Genomic DNA, 19,449 nt, shown 5'->3' on the forward strand with positions numbered 1-19,449 from the left:
TTTAATCCCAGCACTTGGGAGGCAGAGGCAGGCGGATTGCTGTGAGTTCGAGGCCAGCCTGGACTACAAAGTGAGTCCAGGACAGTCAAGGCTACACAGAGAAACCCTGTCTTGAAAAACCAAAAAAAAAAAAAAAAAAAAAAAAAAAAAAAGAATGTTCTAGTTTTAGAAAACACAAAAACTAACCCAAATGTCCATTTTCCCCGCTGAGTTCCAGAGTGGTTTTTGCCTGGAGAGATGGCTGATACTAAACATCGTCTGTATCTTGCTTGTCTAGAAAAGGATGTGTAGCCGGGCGTGGTGGCGCACACCTTTAATCCCAGCACTTGGGAGGCAGGGGCAGGTGGATCACTGTGAGTTCCAGGCCAGCCTGGTTTACAATGCGAGTCTAGGACAGCCAAGGCTACACAGAGAAACTTTGTCTCAAAACAAACAAAAACAAAAACAAAAACAAAAACAAAAAAAGCAAACCAACAACAACCAACAAAACAAAACAAAAAAACAAAAAGGACGTGTTAGCTGGGCTTGGTGGCGCACACCTTTAATCCCAGCACTCGGGAGGCAGAGGCAGGCAGATCGCTGTGAGTTCGAGGCCAGCCTGGTCTACAAAGTGAGTCCAGGACAGCCACGGCTACACAGAGAAACCCTGTCTCAAAAAGCCAAGTAAACAAACAAACAGACATGTTAGCCCTCAGGTGAAGGGTGTCTCAGCGGAGTCAGCGGTGGCCCTTCCAGGCCGACAAGCTGGGTGAAGAGGGATTGTTTACAATCCTAAGCAGCCGTGCAGCCAGCTTTGCTACCGGAGGCGCTTTGCAGTGAGTGGGAGGCCACAGATCCACGCTGGTCTAGAGAAGGCTCACCCTGCCCTCCCCTCAACTCAGCCAACAGACCGCCTGGATGCTTATTGTTTTTCTGATTGGAAGTCACCACCGTTGTCACTAAAGAGACCTCGAATCCCCTCACTGGTTGCAGCTTCTCTCTTCACTACTTTTTTCTCCTCTGGGGAGGGCCCGGCTATCACATAGCTACAGTCACCATGGCACATAGGTCCATGGGTCACCCTAACTGTGGCTCAGCTCTCTCCAGCTGCTCACTGGCTTTCCACAGGCTCAGTCTGTAAGCAGACTGTCCACTCCTCACTTGAGGATAAGCCAGAAGCACGGGGTGGCCCCAGGGATGCTGAGATGACGTTTATTCTGGCAGGCCTCTGATAAATGCCAAGATTAGCATTTGGTACAGAAATTAAGAGGACCTCCAACTTCCGTTGTGGTCTTCATATAAGAAGAACCTGAGAAGACGAGGCGACAGTTGGAGTCTTGTTAGAGACGCAGGGCCTCACCTGAGTGGGATGCTGCCATTGACAGCAGCAGGCCAGGGCCTTGTTCTGAACAATGTTAAGCTCCATTGAGAGAGAAAAAAAATTATTTTGCTGAAATTTCTTTGTATTTATTTTGCAAATGGAAGTTGCAGTAGGAGTGGGTGTCTTCTCTGAAGAAGATACGGCCTTGTAGTTGACAAATAATGAGCTGTCTTGCTCAGCCAGCTCTGTAGTCAGAATAGCCTGTCCATCAGAGAGACAGGTTGAGTCTTTGAGAGATGCCCAGCGCACACTCAGATGATGTAGTTTCATTGTTGACAGCACCCACAGGCCATTCCCCGCCCCATACCCCACTCCTCGCCCAGGATGGGTTCCCAGAGCTCAGGGAGTCTCCACAAATTATTTCCTGCTTGCTATTGCTCAGTCAGACTCTGGTCTTGATTTTTATCTCAGATACATAAACTTTATAAATTTATGTATCCCCCACCCCACCCCACCCCCGCTTGCAGGAGCCTAAAGCCAGAATGTTTTTTTCTTTTTTTAAAGATCTATTTATTAATTATGTATACACTGTTCTGCCTGTACATATGTATGCCTGTGTGTCAGAAGAGAGTACCAGATCTCACCATAGATGGTTGTGGGCCACCATGTGGTTGCTGGGAATTGAACTCAGGATCTCTGGAAGAGCAACCAGTGGTCTTAACCTCTGAGCCATCTCTCCAGCCCAAGAATGTTTCTTTACGTTTCTTACAATTCAGACAGATGACACATCGCACCCACCCCATAGCCACAGCTGGCACCTCACACCTGGCTAGGCCTTAGAGCTGGAGCTCTCACTGGCCTCTCTGGCCAGGAACACTTTAGCGGGGTCGCTGGGGTGTGTGTGGGCCCTCTACATGAAGAATAATCCCACATGTTTATTCTTTTTCTTTTCTCTCTTTTCTTTTTTTCCAAGACAGGGTTTCTCTGTGTAGCCTTGGCTGTCCTTGACTTTCTTTGTAGACCAGGCTGGCCTCAAACTCACAGAGATTCATCTGCCTCTGCCTCCTGAGTGCTGGGATTAAAGGCGTGCACCACCATGCCCCAGCTCAAGCGGGTTTTAAAAAAAGATGTATGGAGAAAAATGGCAGGGCAAAAAAAGAGAGGCTTTTTTTGTTTGTTTGTTGTTGTTTTTTGAGACAGGGTTTCTCTGTGCCTTGGACTTGCATGTAGACCAGGTTGGCTTTGAACTCAGCTCCATCCGCCTCTGCCTCCCAAGTGCTGGGATAAACTAAGAGACAGCTTTTAAATAAAGGGGAGAGGTGTGTCAAGTTCTCATTAAATCACTGCTTGCCCATGAAACTGAGGAAAAGACAGCTGGAAACATCCTCTGAATGGCAGATGAAGAAAGGAACTCCCCAAACAAGGAGAGCTGTGACCTGACCCCGCCACAGATTGAAAACAGAATAGCAAACGCTGGTGTGGCCATGAGCTGAGCTCCTGGGCTGACGCCTGCTGGCAGTCCACCATGGACTCTCCCTCCCAGCCACAGGCTATGAGCTGTCAGTGTTTACCTGGGAGACTGTCTGGTAGCGGGAAGCAAAGGCAGGTAAACACACTGAAGCCCAGATGAGCAAATGGCAGGTTTTACATTTTATTTCCAAGAAATGACATCTTATTTTCATAAAAAGATAAATCAGACTCTCAAAATGCAGGCTACCTTCAAGGCAGCCATGGGGTACACCCCACTGTCCAAGGGTGCATGAGGTATCAAAACCAATCAACAGATTAAGGAACAACAGAACTCAAGTCATTTAGCTTGTAGTGAAGCAGTCGGGGCAGGAGTCCAGTGGTGCTTTGGACGATAGTGTCAGCAAGGCCAGCGACGCAGGCTTCCTCGGCAGTCTCTGCAGCACATGGCTTCCCAGATGATGTCCAGGAAACCCTCTAGTCCACTCCGAGCGGCCGTCGTCCCCCTAGAGTCTCACACATGTCCTTGGAGCACGACCTTCATGACACTCTCTTTGCTTTGGAGAGAAAGACAGCTGTGTGAAGGAGGGGCCCGTGTCTCGTCCCCTTACACCCCCTTCCATCTTAGCCACCTTTGCTGGCTCTCCACAACCAGAGCAGAGGGAGAACGTCAGCCAGCTCATGTCACTGCTGAAGCCTGGTCCTTGTGGAAGCTGGGCTGTGGGCTGACGGCGCTGCCCAAGCAGCTTCCAGCAGGAAGTCTTCACCTTCATGACACGACAGGCTCAGGAGTCCCTGAGTCTCCAGTACTGCACTGTGCACAGCGTATACGTAAATGTGAGGTGAAGAGGACTGACAGCATTGGGAAAGGCCACTCTTCTCACCTGGGCCATTTTCTTGGGTGGACACAGCACAGACATTTCACTACAGATCACTAAGTCAGAACAGCTTTTGTCCCTCCAGGCTGAAGGCAGCCTCTCTCACAAGGACTACAGACAAGTAAGAAGCCTGAGGTTCCTGGGTCACTAGTTCATGCAGTCCAATCAGTCTCAGACTGACACCACCAAAAGGACAGTCCTGTTTTCTACCAGTTCCTGTGATGCCTGTCACTTCCCTGTGAACGCACTCCCATGGGTGTGTAGCATGCAGGTGAGCACAAATGTCCGTGCGAGTGAGTGTGGAGACCAGTCAACCGTGGGTGTCCTTCCTCAGCTGTCTTTGAGACAGTTCACTGTGACCTGAGGCTCACCGAGGAAGCTCCCAGCAAGTCTCAAGGACATGTCTGTTTTCACTACCCCAAAGCTGTTTTGATTTGGTTTTTTTGAGACAGGGTCTCTCTATGTAGCCTTGGCTGTCCTTGGACTCACTCTGTAGACCAGGCTAGCCTTGAACTCACAGAGATCCACCTGCCTCTGCCTCCCATCACACCCGGCCAGGCCCAGCTTTTCAGTGGCTCTGGGTCCTCATGCTTCTACGCACTTCCCCATCCCCCACCCTTGCTGTCATTCAAACTGTATCCTGAGTTGTCGGTTAAAGGTGAAAAGGGAAACACATTAAACAGAGGAAATCTCTTATTTTAATGAGGAAAAGAAGAATAAAAAACAAGATCTAAAAGAAGGGGGGGGGGGGGAGAGGACCAGAGCAATTGTTCAGAGGTTAAGAGCACTGGCTGCTCTTCCAAATGTCCTGAGTTCAACTCCCAGCAACCACATGGTGGCTCACAACTATCTGTAATGAGATCTGGTGCCCTCTTCCAGCCTGCAGGTGCACATGCAGGCAGAGCACTGTATACACAATAAATAAATAAATAAATAAATAAATAAATAAATCTTAAAGTCAAAGAAAAGGAAAAAAGGGAGCAGTAATGAAGAAACTGCTCATTTTTATCCTGTAATGATTCTGCAAAACATAAATCTTTAAAAATCAAAACCTTACGGCTGGGCTTGGTGGCACTCGGGAGGCGGAGGCAGAAGGAATTCGGAGTTTGAGGTTAGCTTGGTATACGAAGCCGGCCCTGTCTCAATAAGTAAACAAACAAACAAACAAATCATTTGACTATGGTGCTACACGTTCTCTGAGTGTAACCTTGCCGAGCCATTTTCCCTTAGGCAAACACTACAGCGGCCTTAGTGTAAACAGCAGTCTCTGAGGTCAGGCTGAGTGCGTTCAGGAAGTGCCTGCTAACTACAGTTCTCTCTGGGTGGTTATTGACTAGATCCACCTGACTGCCACCTGCACCAAGCAGTCCTGTCAGGGCTGTCTTCCAAGAAAGGAGATGGGCAACATCAGAGAGAATTCCAGGGGAGCAGAGAGACATCTTCAGAGTCCAGGGCCCTTTCAGTTTCTCTGGACCACCTTCCTCTCAGCTAAATACATCAGTCACAGGCCAGGTGGATGTTCCTAGAGACCTTCAACTCCAGAACAGCACTGTTCACAGACTCACAGCGCCTTCCCTCTTAGGAGCTTCACTCTAGTTTTACAATAGCAAGGGAATGGGGGAATGCAATCTGAAGAAGCCAGAGTTGAGAAAACACACACACACCTTTTGGTTCTGTACACTGCCCACCTCCTGTGTACACACGCACGTACGCACGCACACTGCCCACTTCCTGTGCATGTCTCCAGCCCTGCTTCTTTCATTTCAGACACTCTGCGCTCAGGGGCTCAAGCCTCAGATCCCAACACTTGGGAGGCTCAAGGGAAGGACAGCTGTGAGTTCCAGGCTGGCCTACAGGGTAAGACTCTCACATCCACCCTACAACCTCAACCGCTATAAAAACAGGAAAAAAAAAAAAAGGAGGAGGAGGAAGAGGAATTTCTGGGGAAATCAAAGTGTAAACATACTTGTTAATTTGTAATTTAATGAGAACAGAAGAAATAGGGAGGGGTGGGGCGTATCTGCCGGAACTCCCTCCCCTTACCAGCTCCCTACAGGAATTTCAAATCTTTTCCTTCAGAAGGTGCCTGTGTCACTGTTACTCTGCCACAGTGAGCCCTGAGCCAATGCCTGGCTTGAATGTTCGTTACCTGCCCCAGCTGCAAGGCACGCTTCCTTAACCCACCGCCCTGCCGCCGACACACCACAGGCTTCAGTCTATAAGACCTCAATAGCCAATCAGTCAGGAGGTGCTTACTCCCACTGGGACCTAGACCTCGGAGATACCCACCAGTTAGGGAGGCTAAGGAAGGCCCTGCTCTTGGAGAGCACAGGACATCCGTATGAGAAGCAACCAAATGCTTGCTAGTTTCCAGAGCCTATGTCCTTTTTAAATCCGGTTTGCTGTTTTCTTCTGTGTATGGGTGTTTTGCTTACATATATGTATGCACACCGTGTGCATGCCTGGTCCTTGAGGCAACCAAAAGGAGCCAGATCCCTTTGGACTGGGGTTACAGACAGCTGTGAGCCACCAGTGGGTGCTGGGAACTGAACTCAAGTCCTCTAGAAGAGCGGAAAGTGCTCTTGACCACTGCGCCATCTCTTCAACCCCAGACCCTAAGTTCTTTTTAAAAATTCCCATGCACTAAGGAATAAGCCAGCTCTCAAATGGCAGCCGAGCACTCCAAGAGAGCTGGCATTTCATCTAGAATTTTCTCTTAGCCCCGAACTGCAGCCCAACAGAGACGCTGGTGGCTCTGGCACGCCTTTGCCTAAGTCAAGCCTCACAGCTCTGCCTTGTCTAGAGAAAGTCTCGGAGCAGCATTTGCTGTGGTAACTGCTGGAAGCAGTGTGAGCGGTGATGCAACAGGGAGCTGCTTCCTGTTCAGTCACTCCCGGTCCAGAGAGGCCCAGGGGCGGCCCATTTAGCCTCTGCAGAGAAGGGGAGCAGGACTGGGGTATGCAATCTATATAAGTGACTCTAAGAGGAGACGGAGATGAACTTGGGACATGGCTCTTCTAGTCTTCAGCTGTGAGTGGACTGATGAGAAGACAACATGTTCCAGGTCAAAGGTCAGAACCTGATCCTGAGCCATCTGGTTCCCAGGCTGACAAAAGCAGGCCCCTCCCAGTCTTGGCTTTTCTGAAAGTCATGTGCCTTGGAAAACAAGTGTCCAGGAAGGATCACTACAGGATCCTCTGCCATCTGCCTGCCCAGACTAGCCTGGGCGGTCCTTCCACAGAAGCTGCCCCACACCCTGCTGTGGAACTCCAGCAGACAGTGAGTGTGAGAGCGCCACACGATGTCTCTCTCCACCCAGGGCTGGTGTGGTGTTCTGTGGAATGACAAGGTGGAACTGGAGGGCACTGAGGGCTCTGCTGGAACCAAGGGCAGAGGCAAAATTTGTGGAGGCTCTAAACTTGGCAGGTATCAGGAAAGCAACAAACAAGACACTTCTGTCCCTGGTTTAGGAGGTATTCCTGGACAGTGACTGGCTAAGGCACACTTCCTGCTCAGCATCTGCACCACCCCGTTCTGTGATGAGCCTGCTGCCTGCCCGGTTCCCACCATGGCGGGGTCTGAACCAGCAGCAGACTCCCATCCCTGCTTGAGACAGCTGACAGCTGTAGAAGGGCTAGGAGAGAAGACAGCACTGAAGAGAGCCCCCAACCCCTGTTAATGCACTTGGTCTCTTAGGCTGCCCAGCATCTCTGACCTCACATACTGTAGTCAGGTGACACCACTACAGACAGCAGCTCCTCGTTAATTTCCAATCCCCAGAAGGCAGTGACGAGACGGAACATGACAGCCACCCCACCATGTCTTTTGCACAGTGGATCTCTGTGGGTAAGCAATGCTTCCTACTCAGTAGCAGCAGCTTCCTTGTTTCCTGCTGAGTCTTCTCCTGCAACAGTACCTAGAGGAGTGGCTCTCTGCAGCCCTAAGCATGGCACGGTCACTTACATCAGCGGTTCTCAACCTGTGGGCCACAACTCCCCAAAGACCATCAGTGAACAGATGTTTGCATTATGTTTCCGATAGTAGCAAAATTCATTATGAAGTAGTAACAAAATAATTTGATGGTTGTGGCTCACCACAACAGGAGGAGCATGCTTTAAAGGGTGCAGCATTAGGGAGGTTGAGAACCACTGACATAAATGACCAGACTTTCACTACAAAGGAACAACCTGGCAGGGACACTGCCATCCCTACCCCAATGTTTTCATCTAAAGCCCCCTGACTGGAGGATGTGTTATTAAACCCACTGGGACCCAAGGACAGAAGAGCAGGAATACACTTACAGTTCTTCAGACGTACCTGTGTATACGTGTAAGGGGTGGGGGGTGGGGGGAATAACGGGGCGGGACAGAACTGGAGACTGAACCCAAGGCCTTATGCATACTATGCTGAGCTACACCTGAGCCTAAGCACGGCTCTTATAGAGCTTGTACATTTGTTTCCACAGGTACTCTCGGAGTCCTGAATCTCACCTGCAGGCATCCTATCTGTATCTAGCCAACTCAAGTGGCGGAACCAAGCTACCTTCAGCAACAGCACCATCTAGAGGCCCACATGACAAACCATCTGCTGTTTGTTTTCTAGTCACGGCCTTTTCTTTCCTATTCTGTGTAGCCATGGCTGCCCTCGAACTCACAGAGATCCGCCTGCCTCTGCCTCCCTGTTTAGTGCCATCCAGGAGCAGGGCATACACATTTAAGCTTCCTACCTCTTGGGTGCTCACACAGCGGAGGCTGCGCTAACTCAGTCCCTTCCCTATGCGGTTAGCTGAACTCTCTTTACAATCCCACGCCTTCTGCCTGCCTGTCCTTAATTCAAAAATCATTTACTAAACTCTTTCCCCCCACTTGCCCCCTAAAAACACCTGACGCGGTTCAGAAGTACTGAAGTCCCTTGTTAAGGAGCAGGAGTTCTCAACCCACTCACCTTTTCGTTCCCTAATAAGGACACACCTTCGTTCTCTCACTTCTGAGCTGAGACTGTCCACCATCTTGTTAATGCAGTTGTCCAGAACCAGGGAGTGGGTTGTGGACTCAATATCCTTCCGACAGATGGGACACTCTACCTTCCGTTTCATCCACTCCTTGATACAGAAGGAGCAGAAACTGTGGGCACAGTTCAGGGTGACAGCCTGCAATGGGAAGGGAACACAACAATGACTTGCCACGCCTGCTTTCTCCAGGCACAACAGGAGCAAATCTCCAAGGTCCCACCTCATAAAGCCGCTCTGGGTTGGCTCACCCACTAGCCGTTCCCACCTCGCCTTCCTCTACCGGCTCCCACAGTCCTAAGCAACGCTGGTTCTCCACAGCACAAAATCTCTAGACTAAAACTAGGTAGAAAACAACAACCTGCAGCCAGAGTCCAGTGCTCAGGCAGACACTGGCCTTCCCGAGATCCCGAAGAAGGCAAACACAGCCATCTCCCTAGGGAGGGCCTCAAAACAGGAACCCTATGTACATGCATTTTCCTTTCCAAAGGCATCTAAAAGCCTGCCATTTGACTCATGAGCTTAACACTTAGCATGAAATGAACTGGCTACAAGTGGTAGGGATTAGTGAAAAGGCAGAGAGCTGGTGCCATACTACGACAAAGTCACAGACAGTACTAGGAGGCAGGTGGTTCGGTTTCCTTCTTTTTTGGTTTTTTGAGACAGGGTTTCTCTGTGTAGGTCTACACATGTAGACCAGGCTGGCCTCGAACTCAGAGAGATCCACCTACATCTGCCTCAAGCTCTGGGACTAACGGCGTGCGCCACCACACCTGGCCAGTGTTTCATATTCAAAAGGACCCTCCAGGGCCTGAAATACACTCACTCTGGCCCTGAATACCTACAGTGACCACATGGTCAGTGGCATCCACTACCTGCTTCGAAGGCCACACAAGCCCACTCTGAGCACATGCCCATCTTTAGCAAAGAAAGGACAGCACTAGTGGGCAGCTTTAGTCCAGCACTTCAAAATCCCGATGCTGTGTGGCTTTCATTGCAGCTGAAATGGCAAGTGTGCTAGGTAAGAAGGAAAACGCAGTGCAGACTGCATGTCGTAATGAGAGGTGGCTGTCTCAGACATCACCTTGAAAGCAAACAGCTCTAGTTTCTGAACAAAACTTTCTTCAGAATGGGCCCACGAGGGGCAGGGTGAGCCCTGCTCATACTTAACTCGATGAAGTACTCCGAGCAGATGATGCACTGGAGCTCGTTCTCCAGCACGTCATTCATGTGGCTGAGAACTTCCTCCTTCTGTGCCTGGACCTTGTCCTTCTCCTCCTGAGAAGACACAAGCCCACCCGTCACCTGGGGAAACCAACCAGAGGACCTGCCCGTGGCTCTCCCCGCAGGCCACCCTTCCCTAGGAGAGGCCAGTGGCTCTCCCTGCAGGCCACCCTTCCCTAGGAGCGGCCCGTGGCTCTCCCTGCAGGCCACCCTTCCCTAGGAGCGGCCCGTGGCTCTCCCTGCAGGCCACCCTTCCCTAGGAGCGGCCCGTGGCTCTCCCTGCAGGCCACCCTTCTCTAGGAGCTGCCCGTGGCTCTCCCTGCAGGCCACCCTTCTCTAGGAGCTGCCCGTGGCTCTCCCTGCAGGCCACCCTTCCCTAGGAGCTGCCCGTGGCTCTCCCTGCAGGCCACCCTTCCCTAGGAGCGGCCCGTGGCTCTCCCTGCAGGCCACCCTTCCCTAGGAGCGGCCCGTGGCTCTCCCTGCAGGCCACCCTTCTCTAGGAGCTGCCCGTGGCTCTCCCTGCAGGCCACCCTTCTCTAGGAGCTGCCCGTGGCTCTCCCTGCAGGCCACCCTTCCCTAGGAGCGGCCCGTGGCTCTCCCTGCAGGCCACCCTTCCCTAGGAGCAGCCCCTAACACAGAGCGCTAGCTCAAGCTAAGCTGCAGTGTGACACATGAAGGGTGAAGCCCTGGGGTGGCCTAGGACAAAGACTGCAGATGCTGGGCCGCTCTTCTCACATCATCTGTGAGACAAAACCCTGACTCACCAGACCACACCCACCCCTGCCAGGACCCTCCAGAACCTCCTAGCCTGCAAAACTTTGAAAAACTAACTTCCACTGTTTATTAGCTAGCAGTTAACATTGTTTACCAGCTAACAGTGTTGCAACTGCAGCCGACTGGATGAACTAAACCAGGGCGGAGGGTGGGGCACACCAGCAAGGTGCAACCAGAGTAATAGAAACTTCCCAGGACAGGGTAAGAGCGCACAGGGCAGGGGCGTGGCTGAGCATTGTCAGCAGCTGTCTCTTGACAGGAGGAGGACACCTAGATTCCTCTGAGACATGGCTGGAGAGAAGTATTCCCGTCTGCTACCCTGCTTTCCCCACGGTCAAGCTATAGGTTAGTTATGTCATCATCCCCCAAACAGGAAGCAACGGGAGCCCAAGACGGGAGGAAAACACACTCAAAATACATCTAAGCAGTCGGGTTAATTTTGTCTTTTCTTCTTAGACTTATTTTTGTTTTATGGATATGGTATTTTGTCTGCACACTGGTGGAGGGCTGCGTCCCCAGGTGCCTGAAACTGGAGTTACAGATGGCTGTGAGCTACCACATGCGGTGCCCGCACCTGAACCTGAGTCCTCTGGAAAAGCAGTAAGTGTTCTTAACCACTGAGCCATTTCTCCATCCTACTGAGAAAAATATTTAAGTTCCTGGGTTTCAAAATCTATGGTAAAGCAAAGTGATAGCAGCTTGGAGTTGGAAACAGGAGGATTGAGAGTTTAAAGTAAAGGAGAGCCAGGGCTACAAACAGGGAAGCCCTGTGTCAAAAACCAAGAGTTCAAAATAGAGGTGGGGATGGGCTGGAGAGGTGGCTCAGAGGTTAACAGCACTGGCTGCTCTTCCAAAGGATCCAGGTTCAATTCTTGTTGTTGTTGGGGTTTTTTTTTTTTTCCAAGACAGTTTCTCTGTGTAGCCTTGGCTGTCCTGGACTCACTTTGTAGACCAGGCTGGCTTCGAACTCACAGTGATCCGCCTGCCTCTGCCTCCCAAGTGCTGGGATTAAAGGCGTGCGCCACCACACCTGGCTCCAACTTCAATTTTTAATACCCACATGGAAGCTTACAACTGTCTATAACGCCACTTCCACGGGACCCAACATCTTCTTCTGACCTCTTCAGGTACTATACACACACGTGTACATGTGCAAAGTAAATACTCGTATATATAATAATAAATTATTTTGAGAGAAAATGATTCAAGGTCATTTTTAGCTACATAGTAAGTTTGGGGCCAGCCTGGACTATGAGATCACACCTTAAAAAAAAAAAAAAAAAGGAAAAGAAAGAAAGAAAGAAAAAAATTGTTGGAGTCAGGTGTGGGTATATGACAGCAATCCTAGCATTTGCTGAGTAGAGGTAGATGACTGGCCGCCAGGGCTATATAGTAAACAAACACAATGTACTTAAAGGTTGTAGCTCAGTGGCAGAGAGCTTGCCCAGAATGCCTAGGGCCCTGGTCCAGCCCTAGCACCATTCCCCGCCCCCAAAAAGTACTGATTTAAACCATGGCCAGGGACATCAAATCTGCGAGGAGAATGCCTCTTCCTTTCTGTACTCAGCTCCACTTCTGAACCTGGAGCAGGGTGATGCAGCCTGACTCAACACTCATTTCAGGTTAGAAACTGGGACCGGTGGACCTGAACTTGTACATACACTAAAACGGCACGACTCCTCATAAATGATTATACAAGCTTAAAAAAAACTTGACAATATTTTAAATTTGGGGCATTTCATTTAACATCTGGGTTTTTGCCTATTGTGAAAAAAAATTGGACCTGACAAGACTGGACTGCCAATTCCGGGTGGCTACTGACTGCAGAGAGAAGAGCTGCCTTCTGGGAAAGGAGCTGGGAAGCAGCACGGCCCTCACAGCCCCTCCAGGGTTCTGTGCTTAGGGCTCTTCTCTCGCTTTTAGTACTGCTCTGGCCTTGGGAGGCATTTGGGTTCATTACTTATAATTTAAGAATTCTACCAATCTGATAGGGAGACAGATCCCAAAAGGGAATCCCCACAGACAAAGGCTAGAATGCAGGGTGCATGCCTCCTTCCCAGTGGTTAGCTTCTGAACAAGGAAGGAAATAAATAGGTGCTGTTTTACAGTGAGTATCTATAGGGTGAAAGACTGGATAGATCATCTCCCTGAGGTAAGGAGGAGCCATCTTTTAAAAAAAAAAAAAAAAAAGACAGGGTTTCTCTGTGTAGCCTTGGCTGTCCTGGACTCACTTTCTAGACCAGGCTGGCCTCAAACTCAAGTAATCCACCTGCCTCTGCCTCCCGAGTGCTGGGATCCATGCACCCTTGCGCACGCTGCACTAACTACTGAGCTCCACCCTCTATCCAGTACCTTGGTCTGCTCCAATTCTTTGTTCTTGGCTTGAATAATTTTCTCAAAGTCCTTCTTGCTTCGGTTTAGTTCTTCCATTAGAGCCCGATGCTGCAGAAACAGCAGGAAAGCCATGAGGATGAATGCACAACAGCCCTCTTGGTAGCCACACCTCTTTGCTTCCTCCCTCTGGTCAGCAGCTTTAGTTTAGGGACCAGTGATGACAATTTCAAAAACAGCCTTCTCTCATTCGTGATGGATGGATCAGGATAGGGGCAAGAGGCCAAAACCTGTTAGTCCTTCGGAGCCAACCTGGCCACTGTCTTCTAACAAGCTGCTCAAGTGCCAGCAGCTGTTTCACTTTGACTAGCTCCTCACACCCAAATGTCAACAGGTTCTACATCTATGAAACTATCTGTGGGTTGAGATATGACTCAGTTACAGGCCACATCCTTAGTGTGCATGAAGACCTAACAACACAGAGGATATAAGGAAGGAAAGAGAGGAAAGAAAAAAGGGGAGAGAGCAAGCAAACGCTGAGTCCTCCCAGGCAGCGAGGGTATTCTGAAGAATCTCACCCTCAGTCCTTTTTAAAGGGTAGAGTAAGAAACAAGTGAGCCTCCTCCTACCAGTGTTGTTAAGAGAGTAACAAGCACGAAAAACAGTCAGAAAAGAGTGCTAAATCGGCTGGGCGGTGGTAGTGCACGCCTTTAATCCCAGCACTTGGGAGGCAGAGACAGGCTGATCTCTGTGAGTTCAAGGCCAGCCTGGTCTACAAAATCCAGGATAGCCAGGGCTACAAGAGAAGTCCTGTCTCGAAAAACAAAAAACAAAAACAAAATAAACAAAACAAAAAAGGATGCTAAATCCTTGTGTATGTATAAGTTCTATCAGTCTGGAGAGAGAACTTCATCAGGGGGATCAGCCACATCAGCACAGAGTGGCATGTCTGTCAAGCATGAGAGCAACGAAGTATGACATCACACACCAGATTGATGACTGCATGACCTCATACACATGTGTCAGAGTAGGTGAGGTGGTGAAGCTACAAGGAAGCACAGTGAGTCCCAGGCCTTCTGCACAGCAGCCTGACTCTTCTCTGACCAGTTTCAAAACATCCAAGTATTAGTTTGAAAGCACTCAGAAGGAGGTCAGTGAGGTGGACTGGGGTAAAGGTGCTGTGTGCAAGCCTGGCAGCCCGAGTTTGATTCCTGGACCCATATGGAGGAGGGAACAACTCCTGGAAGCTGTCCTTCACAACACTTACACATGAGCATCCACTCCAGTACACACTATTTTAAAATGTATTTGTTTTTTATTTACTTTAAAGATTTATTTATTATGTATACAGTGTTCTGCTTGCATGTACACCTGCAGACCAGAAGAGGGCGTTTGATCTCATTATAGATGGTCGTGAGCCACCATGTGGTTGCTGGGAATTGAATTCAGGACCTTTGGAAGAGCAGCCAGTGGTCTTAACCTCTGAGCCATCGTCCCAGTGCCGTGTTTGTTTATTTTAAAAGAGGTTTTTATTCTTATTTAGTGTTTGTATAAGCCACATGTGTACAAGTGCCCTGGGAAGCCTGAAGAGGGCATCCAGATTCCTGCAGCTGGAGTACAGGATCTGTGAGCTATCTAAAGAGTGCTGGCAACCAAACTTAGCCAACGCTTGTGTGTATATACACACACACACACAAAATAAAAATGTATTTAAATACTCAAATGGGAACAATGCCTACCCTTTTACTCCATAGAGTAGATAAGCTCAGAAAATAAAATCCAAAGACAAAAAGAGCACATAACAGGTGGCCAAGTAAAAGCAGCGCTAAGCTCAATGACATAAATCACAAACGGTCTTTTAGGTGACCCGAGGCTGTAAGTGGCACTACTGTTAAGCGGATGGTTTTGCTTTAGACTGTTCATACTTAAACTGCTTGACTGGAACACTCTTGAGTGGTTTCTGGATGCCACAGTGCAGGGCTTGTGAGGTACAAAGGCCCTTCCAGGCCCTAAGGCCAGAGGCGGAGCTAACATCTCCCCTCCCCTGCCCTTACTACTCTGGAAGTAGAGCCCCTATTCCAGAGAGCTCTGAATTTCTCAGGCTGTTCTGTCATCACCAGACGGCTTCTGCTTGAAGACAGACGTCTCCCTGCTGACATCTGGTAGGCTCCGAGTTTCGTGCCTGATGGTGTGAGCACCTGGCCCCTGTTCTGTCTGCAGAATGGAGACAACACGGAGCAGAGGCGGCTAACGGCCAGTGATGCCTGCCTGTTCCCGCCCCCAGCTGCCACAGCCTCTAGGGTAGGAGATTGGGTTACCTCCTGCAGAGCCTGGACCAGCTGCTGCTTCAGGTCCTCTTCTCCTTGCTCTTTCTCCAAACCCTGAAAAGCCAAAACAAAATGGAGGTCTCCCTGCTGCCAAGGGGAAGAGAAGACAATCCTGCAACAAGCAGCATGACAGGAACACCACAGGCAGGGGCAGGCGCAAACCCCTCACTGTACTTCAAACTGGCGCCCACGGCAAACCTCAGGACTGTCCGCGTAAGCCACCAGCTGAACGGCTCTGAAGACAACAGGCTGTGACAGCCTACGCTTCTTTTGTTACCAATGTCATGATACGCAAATGGATGGAATCCGAAAACAGAGCCAACAAACATCTAGACCCACACACAGCCTGCAGGCTGGCCCCACGACACTCCCAAGTTCCGTCCCTCTGCAAGCCACTCTGTGCCCCTGCCTGAGCCTCCCCGGCTTCCCTCTGCATTCCAGCCGGCACTATCTAAGGCCACACAGCCTGCGTTCCTGCTGCCTCAATGCCTGTAAGGTGGGGGGGGGGGGGCTTCCGACTCATTCATAATTTAATGCACCACCCTGAAAATCATTCTTCTAACGTGCTAATGAAGAGCATATCTTGTCTCAACAAGATAAATTACTTAGGCATTAAAAGAACATTAAGCATTTTATACCATGCAGAATTCCAAAACCAATTCAGGCAATTTGGGTACTACGAACACAAAGCACGAAGCTGGGGCTTGATAGCTTCTGGAGCAGGCCAGGCCACGCTGAGGGCCGAGGGCAGCTAGCACAAAGTACGATGTGCTCGTCAAAGCTATGTGTGTGTGACCTCAAGACACATGTAAACACTGCGTCTGCCTTAACAGAACAGTCGTGACTACTAACCTCAGGGACCGTCCCGCCTCTGACACACTATCCTTTAAAGAGAAGGTGCTCAGTGAAGGTGAGACACAGTAAACAGCAGATCCCTGCTCTGTCATTTACCGCAGTCTGGGCTGGGCAGAGGAAGCAGAAGCTCTGCACACCACCACGCATGCCACAAGACACCCATGGCTTTCACTAATCCTAGCAGCTAAGGAGATCACAGAGACAAGAATGAAAAGTATGAACTCTTCAGAAATAAGCCAATGCCACCATAGGCTGTGCCTTGCCCAGAGAGACCCAAGGAAAATAAAAGCCACCTTTGCACTTTAGCTGTGACTGGTCCTTTTTGGTTTTAAGTCAACAAAAGGGAATTGCTGACATTCACCATTACATGAACACCTGGTGCGGGAACGGTGTGGTTCCTACCACATGGGAACTGACATTTAAGCAGGCCTAGGATCAGCGCCAGCCTGGCACTTAACGTAAGAGCTTGTCATCTAAGCAAACGATTTGAAGATGAGAACACATTTGGTCTAAACTCCATACCTCTTAGATCTTCCTTCCTTCCTTTCTTTTTAAGGACTTATTTTATGTATGAGTGCTCTGCCTGCATGTACACCTGCAGGCCAGAAGAGGGCACCAGATCACATAATAGATGGCTGTGAGCCACCATGTGGTTGCTGGGAATTGAACTCAGGACCTCTGGAAGAGCAGTCAGTGCACTTAACCACTGAGCCATCTCTCTAGGCCCCAGGTATTTCTTTTAGCTTCTAGGAAAAGGATGGTGCCTTATCATTCAACCCATTGTGTGCCTCCCCATGGCATTCTGGCTGGCTAAGACAGAAACAAAACCCCTGTCTGCACCACCACGTCCACCACAGGTCAGCTAGAGTTAATCAAGCAGCTGTCGTGTACAAGGACAGAGCAGCTAGCTGCTGCACCTGCTCTGGGCCGTGACCTGGTTTTGACTACAAAGAGCACAGAAGTCCTGAGGACACTATGGTTTCGTGGCATCCTACCTGGCTCCTGATTGTAATCCTTCCCAAACCCTACCAGACTTTCTGCCCCCGCTGTGTCTCCCACACTTAGCATTTAGCGCCTGCTTCCCAGACGACTCTAGCCAGACGCTCACAGGCCCCCGCCCACCTGCGGGCACCCGTGCCTACAACCCCTGTGCTACCTGGAGGTGATGCTCCTCTTCCTGGAAAGTCTTCTCCAGCTGCTCCACTCTTGCTTGCTGCTGAGCCTGCTCTGCATACAGCTGAGACTGTAAGTCTTGCAGCTCCTTCTCCATCCTCGCGATTCTCTTGGAGCGCCCCTTCCGGGCCTGCCTCTTCACATTCAGAACGGCTATCTGCTTCTCGTGCATCTGCGTTTTCAGCTTCAGAATCCTGGACATAGTCACCTTAAACAACTCTAAGCTGCTCTGGGATGCTGACGGGCGGGAGGCCTTCTGCCTCTTAGGATACACCTCGATGACCTTCAGAGGAGCAGAGGAAGTGTGAGTCCCGGTGGTCTTTTCACTTGCCTCAAGAGAGGTCACCTTAGGACACAGATATCCCAAGGGCTGACTTGCTGCTTCACCCTTCTCGTGTGACGTCACTGGCTCACTGGGTTTATAAGAGCCTTTAGTTACTACTCTGCATTTGAGATCTGAGGGGCCTTCGGCTGTAAGACTCTCCAATCCATCCAAACTCAATTTCCTCTTAGTTCTCAAGCCTTTGTTTTTGTCCACTGTCTGGTCACTCCTGGGGGCAAGGCAGGGAGTCACATTCTCCCAGTCCTCCTCAATAACTTCGTACTCATACTCCGCGCTCTCCCTGCTTTCCAGCGGCACTCCAAGCTGGATGTGGTCTCCCTTACGGAGGCAATAAACCTGTAATGGTGCCAGGCGCTCTCTGTTCAGCCAAACACCATTCAGACTCTGGGGAAAAAGAAAAGGAAAACAAAATAAGCTCATGATTTTCCTCCTCTTAATGGAATTTCTCTCTTGCTGCTGCAAAACCTTCTGCCTTTTCAAAAGGAAAACCCTTGAGAACAAACAGAAGTGAAAGGTTCATAAACCACCATCTCTGGAAGAGCACTGTGCACACAGCGCTTTGGCTCCCTACCTATATTTCACATTCATACCTCCACAGAGGACCGTCTGTGTAACAGGCAAGAATCACCTTGCTCAAAACACAGGCAACGCACTAAACAACACTGAAACCCAATCACTCCTACTGACCTACACGCCAGGCAATGGTTCAAGAACGGAGACAAAGCTCCTAGGGAAGGAAGCGTTACCTTACAGTGAACCACAAGGTAGGCCAGCCAGGAGTCACCCATGTTCTGCACGTGGGCCCTCAACACTGAACAAACAAAGCACCCTCCAGCATACAAAAACTAAAGTACAGCACCAATATTTTGTACTGGGGGAATCAAACTGAAGGTGGAACTTGACCCAAGTGACACCAGCAGCCAGCCATGTACACTATCAGAGTGTAACGAACAGAGTTGAGCTATGGCCTTGAGCTCACAGAGCAAACTCAACACCTTGGGCATATTAGTTGCATGGCTTTAGCAACTTTGCTTCTCTGTGTCCCAGCTTTGTCTATACGATGACGAAGTCTGGTATCTATCCCACACTGTAAAATGCATTACACAGCACTCAAGCGTCATGAATCTTTGCTCTCGTCTTGCTTTAATGAGGTTACGTTGCTAAGAGCATGGGTGGGAGAGGGTTGAGCTCTGAAGTAAAAGCACAGGAAGAGCGGGTTCAATCCCCAACACCGGAGATGAAAAAGAATACGAGTCTTGAGCCGGGCGTGGTGGCGCACGCCTTTAATCACAGCACTCGGGAGGCAGAGGTAGGCGGATCGCTGTGAGTTCGAGGCCAGCCTGGTCTACAAAGTGAGTCCAGGACGGCCAAGGCTACACAGAGAGACCCTGTCTCGAAAAACCAAAAAAAAAAAAAAAAAAAAAAGAATACGAGTCTTGGATCAGACTGCCAGGTCTGCAATGTGTCTATCATCCAGCAGTTCAGCGGCACTGGGCTGACTTCCTGTTTGCTTTTTGGGTTGGGTCCTGCGTCTATATAGATGATAATCTTTCTGGTGATCCCCGTGAGAATGCAACATGTGTAAGATACTTAGACCACAGCACAACTGACAGGCCACTTCATTTCTGCGTCTAACATCTCATCAGGTGTGGTGGGCTGAATAGGAATGCCCCCAGACTCATGTGTTCCAATGCTTGGCCCATAGGGAGCAGCACTATTAGGTGTGGCCTCATTGGCGGAAGTGTGTCACTGTGAGGGTGGGCTTTGAA

At 49.9% G+C, this 19,449-nt stretch overlaps 1 protein-coding gene across 3 annotated transcripts in view; it reads right to left on the reverse strand.

Annotated features, from left to right (window-relative positions):
* Positions 1–2,937: 2,937 nt before the first annotated feature.
* RNF8 (ring finger protein 8) overlaps positions 2,938–19,449 on the reverse strand; it is a 29,804-nt gene continuing 13,292 nt past the window's right edge. The window contains exons 3-8 of one of the 3 annotated variants that reach the window (XM_084754313.1): positions 17,321–18,064; positions 15,301–15,363; positions 13,004–13,093; positions 9,824–9,931; positions 8,616–8,794; positions 2,938–3,324 (exon numbers count right to left, since the gene is read on the reverse strand). In XM_084754313.1, the coding sequence (XP_084610439.1) occupies positions 3,282–3,324; positions 8,616–8,794; positions 9,824–9,931; positions 13,004–13,093; positions 15,301–15,363; positions 17,321–18,064 (1,227 nt within the window). In that variant the 3' untranslated portion in view covers positions 2,938–3,281. Of the gene's footprint in view, positions 3,325–8,589; positions 8,795–9,823; positions 9,932–13,003; positions 13,094–15,300; positions 15,364–17,320; positions 18,065–19,449 lie in introns of all 3 variants that reach the window. The other 2 variants (XM_084754312.1, XM_084754314.1) reach the window with 2 other exon arrangements.

This window comes from Acomys minous (assembly GCF_964271855.1).
Source record: "Acomys minous genome assembly, chromosome: 13".
NCBI lineage: Eukaryota > Metazoa > Chordata > Mammalia > Rodentia > Muridae > Acomys > Acomys minous.